Source organism: Gasterosteus aculeatus, chromosome 5 (assembly GCF_964276395.1).
Source record: "Gasterosteus aculeatus chromosome 5, fGasAcu3.hap1.1, whole genome shotgun sequence".
Lineage (NCBI taxonomy): Eukaryota > Metazoa > Chordata > Actinopteri > Perciformes > Gasterosteidae > Gasterosteus > Gasterosteus aculeatus.
The window spans coordinates 10,345,316-10,351,455 of NC_135692.1; the positions used below are offsets into that span (position 1 = coordinate 10,345,316).

The 6,140-nt window shown below is 41.5% G+C and overlaps 1 protein-coding gene across 1 annotated transcript; it reads right to left on the bottom strand.

Moving 5' to 3' along the window:
* Nucleotides 1–1,467: 1,467 nt before the first annotated feature.
* On the bottom strand, nucleotides 1,468–5,911 carry LOC120819689 (5-hydroxytryptamine receptor 3A-like). Its single transcript, XM_078103308.1, has 9 exons — nucleotides 5,735–5,911; nucleotides 5,583–5,627; nucleotides 5,371–5,480; nucleotides 4,705–4,874; nucleotides 4,450–4,610; nucleotides 3,885–4,092; nucleotides 3,627–3,776; nucleotides 3,238–3,323; nucleotides 1,468–2,112 (listed from the first exon to the last, which is right to left on the bottom strand). Exons 1-9 carry the CDS (start codon nucleotides 5,810–5,812, stop codon nucleotides 1,894–1,896), a joined length of 1,227 nt encoding a protein of 408 aa, XP_077959434.1. The 5' UTR covers nucleotides 5,813–5,911; the 3' UTR covers nucleotides 1,468–1,893.
* Between the last annotated feature and the right edge of the window lie 229 nt (nucleotides 5,912–6,140).

The following is a 6,140-nucleotide window of genomic DNA, read 5'->3' on the forward strand; positions in this document are numbered from 1 at the left end:
TTATTAAAATATGGTCCCCTTACTTCAAAAATGGGATTTAAGGTGTTTTTTTTTACAAACTAGAGACTCACTGGTCACCAGAGTTTTGAGTGATTCCCCCAAAAACTGAGCCAGGTCACATGAGCTGGGTCCATTGTTCATTTTGGAGTTTCCATTTAAGTGAAATTATTGCTTTTTGATCTCACTCTTGCAAAAGACCATTAAAATGTCAAAATACAAAGATGGCCTTCTGCAAAAAATAAAGCTCACCACCTGGTGGCGGTACCAAGAAACAACCAGAGGATGCTGATGGGATCTGATGGAGGAAGTCAGGAACACATTGAAGCTATTTTATATTAACACTAACAGAGCTCTGCTTCAGCTGTGTAAAAGTCCTATGTTTTGTTGACCGATCCACCTCTTCCCTACATGGACATTGTCAAAATCACCATCAGCTGACATGGTTTTGAGTGATTCGCTAAAAACTGAGCCAGGTCACATGAGCTGGGTCCATTGTTCATTTTGGAGTTTCCATTTAAGTGAAATTATTACTCTTTTTATAATCATCAACTTTGATCTCACTGATACTTGCTACAACTATTGAAGGGCTTGGTCATTTAAACGTGACATGGACGAGTTGAGGGATTGAGAGAGAATGTGTACAGAAGCTTACTGGCATGAAGTCTAAAGGAAAGAGGTGCGGAGTGGGAGAGGGATGATTAAAATGTATTCATATTATAGAATATATGTAAGTGGCATGATGGTGTGGTGGTTAGCACTGTTGCCTCACAGCAAGAGGGTGCTGGGTTTGATTCCGCCCAGAGGCCTTTCTGTGTGGATTCTCCCCGTGTCTGCATGAGTTCACTCCTGGTACTCTGGCTTCCTCCCAAAGACATCTCTCTGGATTAGGTTAATTGGTGACTGCAAAATCTTTGGTGATATCGCTTTAGTGAAGGTGTTTGATCTCATAAACATGAAGAATTTGTAAAATAACAGCATTTCTCTGCAGAACTTTAAGCGATATCCCTACATTGAAAGTGTTTCGTACAGACATTACGCAATCTATGAAATAAATGTTATTCTCTGTAAAATTGTCACGGAAAATTTATGGTTTTCGCACTTCATTAGAATTAAGTTATTTTTGTTTGGCAGCCGCTGCTGCCAGTCATTTGATCTTCTTTTTACGTTTTTTTTTACAGTGTAGTTAAGACTGTCGGCAAAGAGAGGGAACTGGAGGCGGTGATGTTGGATGTCCTACAATCCAATTTTGCGTATGGGTCAAAATGCGTGATGATCTGATTGGGCAACGCTCCGTGTGATTGACAGTAACTCCCGGGCCACTTTTTACCTGCAGTCCGCCCCTGCATGTGTCTCTACTCGTACTGCACATGAGCTCTTGTGGGTTGCATTTTAAACAATTATATCAACCTTGTTGTGGCTTCTACGTCAATGTGACCATTGATGGATCAGCTTCTGAAAACTATTTAAATGCTGATTTTAAACCCTCCGGTGGATGCTGAGCGTCTTTAACCATTTAAAAACACAACACAAGGTTTTGATATATTTATTTCAGCACACAAATATGTTTAAAACGGTCATTGTTTTGCTTTTTGATTTTTTCAAAACTCAAACATTATTATTATTTTGTGATTTATTCCCCACACATTTCATACAATCTTATTAAAAGGCAATGCCCTACAGCTCTGCAGGGACCTTTTCTTCATCAACACTAAAGATTTTGGCGCCACCAGTCTGCAGGATAGAGTAAATAGAATTCAAGTTATCTCATTTAAACTGAATTAAATAGATTCACAATGAGACATTGTAGATACCAAACAAGGCACAACTTCTAGATTCTACATCAAATTCATACGGCATGTGTTGACTTAAAGGTTTAACATGGTTAAAAAAGGTTTAAGTGGTCCATGCGATGAAGATGAGGGTGAGGAACAGTGACACGGTGGTGATGTAGAAAATGAAGAAAGCTCTGTTGATTCTTGCGGCCAAGAGGCCAGACTTCCCTCCGTCCTGTCTACAGACGAGGTGCAGATTCAAAATATTCTGCAACTCCTTCAGCTCCTCCAAGATCAGCAGCAACGTGTCACTCTCTCGGGCCTGAACGCTGTTGTTAACCTGCAAACATCAGGAGTCACGGAGTCATGACTGGGATTATGAATGCATTCATGTCTCAAGCCAGGTGGACACAACCGCCTTCTTTACTTTACATTACATTACATTACATGTCATTTAGCGGACGCTTTAAGCGACGTACAATAAGTGCATTCCACCATAGGGTACAAACTCAGGAGAACAAGAAACAAGAAAGTGCAATTTCCTCAAATAAGCCAATTTACAATTTGCTATAGATGAGTGACGTTACAAGTACAATTTAAGTGCTACAATTTGTCTTTAGTCGAGGTAGAGTCTGAAGAGGTGTGCGGAAGATGTGAAGGCTCTCTGCGGTTCTGGTGTCTTCAGAGAGCTCGTTCCACCATTTCGGAGCAAGGACAGCAAAGAGTCGAGATCTAGTCGAGTGTTTTGCTCTCAGTGAGGGAGGAACGAGTAGTTTTACAGATGCAGAGCGGAGAGTGCGGGTCGGGATGTCGGGTTTGACCATGTGGATGTAAGCTGGACCCGATCCATTCACAGCATGGTACGTGAGCACCAATGTTTTGAACTGGATGCGGGCAGCCACCGGTAGCCAGTGAAGAGAGCGGAGGAGTGGAGTAGTGTGGGAGAATTTCGGAAGGTTGAAGACCAGTCGAGCTGCTGCATTCTGAATGAGCTGCAGAGGTCGAATGGCGGTGGCAGGGAGACCAGCCAGGAGGGAGATGACAAGAGCCTGAATCAGTACCTGCGCTGCCTTCTGAGTGAGAAGGGGACGTATTCTCTGTCTGCCACGTCATTAATACTTTGGATGGTTTAATGAGATTAATGCCCTTAGGTCATGATGTAAATGTACAAATAGAAATATACATGTAATTCATAAATGTGGATTATTTTGTTGATGAAATCTAAATCAAAGCATTTGGGGTCTCTTTTAAAGCAAAGCATTTAATTTCACTAAAAGCAAAAGGAATCGTGGAAAAAGTAGTTTCTCCGACTTCAGAGCAATTTATGAAGTTCAAAATCTAACCCAATTTTAATGACCTGGAATCTACATTTAACCTGATGAGACAATACATTTTGGTCTAAAACCCAGTTTTGACCACCTGTCTTGTGATAATGATGTTTCATTGGAACCGACATTGTCTTTACCTCTTGAACCATCGGCAGCAATTCATGTTGTTTCTCACCATCTGACGCTTTGCAGATGCTCAGACAGCCGCTTTGTCTTTTCTCCTCTGAAAGAGATGGTTGCACAGGAAACGTGATCCACTATAAAGCTGCATAGGAAAAGCACTTGAAATCATGGATTGTGTTTTTCTATTTGATCACATTCCTGTGACCAAATGCAAAAGAGAAAACATCCGTAGTCATAAGTCAACGAGGGCCCACAAAGGATGTGGATTTATAAGGAAATAGCTGATCTAGAAAAGCTTTCAAGGCCTAAATTACCTCAAGGATGTAAATTACGACTGAAAAACAGAAATAAGTTCCTCCAGACGTTTCCAATTAACAAGCTTCCAATAAGATCTGCGTCTCACCTGTGATGAAGGTGTCCTGCTTGTTCTCCCTGTTTTCCCTCAGCCTGATCTTCTCCTTGGAGGCACAGTCTTTCTCCATGAAATATGTAACCAAGATGGTCTCCAGCAGGCTGAGCAGCATCAGAGCGAAAATCACGACGCAGTAGGTGGCTGAGTGGAGGAGACAAACAATAACTGCCTTTTTGTTTTGTTGATCTCTTGACCTCTCAATGAAGCACAACACGGCGTTCAGAATGCCCTGAAAGCAGGAGTCAGTACCTATGAGGGGAGTCTTGTTGGACATGGAGGGCAGGATGTCATTGAGGATGAGCAGCAGGACGGAGATGGCCAGCAGTATGGTGACTTTGAAGCCCAGCTTCTCTCCTCGGCGGTCTTCGATGAAGAAGGAGGCGAGGTCCAGAATCAGGAAGAACAGGATGGGCAACAGGAAGTTGGTGACGTGGAGGAGTGGCCTCTTCATGGTGAACTGGAAAAATAGGTGCAAAGGTCAGACTAGATGGACGGGGGGAAACCGATTTTACTTGTGTAAACTCATTTGATTATTTCTATATATATCTATATGCATATAGACAGATATACGTATGATATTTACACATATATTACATGTTTATTTATTCATTTTTTTATTTAATAAATCTTGAATCTCCTTTTTTGGTTACCATAAGTAATATATATTAATAAAGCAGAAGTTAACTAAAGTGAAAACAAATTAGAATTTAGTGCACACAAATTCTCTATTGTGTATCCAGAGAAAAACTAGTTCCAACACCAAAACAAGAACATAATGTAACGTGTGTGTGTGTGTATATAAGTACATACGTACAGTGTATATGAGATATTCCCACTGTTTATTGTCTATGGTGAAATTTTGACTGGTTACGGTCAGTTGGAGGAACTCCCACTCTCCCTGAGTCCTTATCACCTCTCGGGAAAACTGGGTGGCCCGAGACGAGTTGGAGAACGGAAAGACACGAATCTCATCAACTGAGGAGACGGGGAGAAAGTCTGAGTGAAAGGACCTTGTGGCCGGAATGAGATTCCGCCCATTCTGCCCTGAACCACACAGCCGTTCACTCACCGCAGTGCACCGCAGAGCCGATGGAGATGTTGCATCTCTGTATGTCGAAGGGGAACTTGTGGACGTCCATTTTGCAAGTGCTGACCACCTTCATTTCCTCTTCGGAAGAGACCGTCCCGTCGTAGGACACGTACATGTACGGATTCTGAGGGGATTCATCCTTCTGTGTCCTGAGACACAAACACACTTCACACTTCAAAATCTTTTCATGTTACGTTTGTAAGAAATTAAACCACTAGGTATTTCCCAATAATCATTAACTGAAGGAATAATAGATGGAGCTCCTCCTGTCACTACCCGAAGAGAATGTGTTTGCTCTTCACAATAGTTTAAAAGCGGCTGTGTTTTTAATTCTTAAGAGAAACCTCCCATTCTCCACCAAGTATTTGCTTTCCTTTTGTCTTCTCCAGGTACACATTTGTTTAGCAGTCCATCAAATCCGATTCCCTTTAGGTTCCCTTTCATTTCTTTTATTTCAAATGACCCGTTGCAGTTCTCACCTTTAAAGGATTACCAAATATATACCGTATAACATCAGCGTTTTAGCTTAGCTTAGCATAAAGGCCGCAATTGGGGTAGCAGCTGTAATTGCTGAACAATGTAGGTGCTTGTTGTGCACAGATCTTTTAATAAACCACAGTGTGTCTGTGTGTGCTGCTGCCTCACATTTCATAGATAAAGAGGTCTGGTTTCCAGAGCATTTCCTTAGGAAAAGAAATCTGAGTGATTCCACAAAAGTGAGCCGGGTCCCATGAGATGCGTTCATTGTTCCACTTCTGCAGTAAATGAAAGGTCAATTAACAGAAAAATGACAGTCAGCTGATGATGAATAAAAAAGAAAGTTCAGGAGAGTCACCATTTAAAAAATCCAAACTCACCATTATTACCCAGACAAAAGGAACAAAGGTTTGCGTTTTCTCAATCTGGGGATAAACAGACGGGTTAATAAACTGCTAAACTTCAAAACAGCTCAACTGAATCCATCATCAATCAGGTGAATGACACACAAACACGGTAACGCTGCACCGACCACAGCCAGGAGGGCAAAGAGGATGATGTCCAGCTGCACCACCGTGGGGCGTTTGTGGTCCAGAACGGGTCGGGTCATTCTGAACACACTGTTGTCTGCAGTGAGGTTCAGGTACTCCACTACATCCTGGTAGCTACACACCTTCTGGGAGGACGAGCCATCTGTGTTTAAAACGTTTTTTAGAAAGAAGTTTTATAAAAAAAAATGTTTTATAAGAAAATCACCACATTATCAAGCAGTGGTGTTATTATTAGCTTTTATTTCCTTGATTTTCCTTCTTTTGCATTAAACAAAAAAATATTTCCATTATATTCAAAGCTGGTTGACACGGAGCAGAATAGACTTCTCTGTACATTTATCAGATCATAAATGCCCTGATAGGAGGATGGCTTCTTCCTTTAAATGA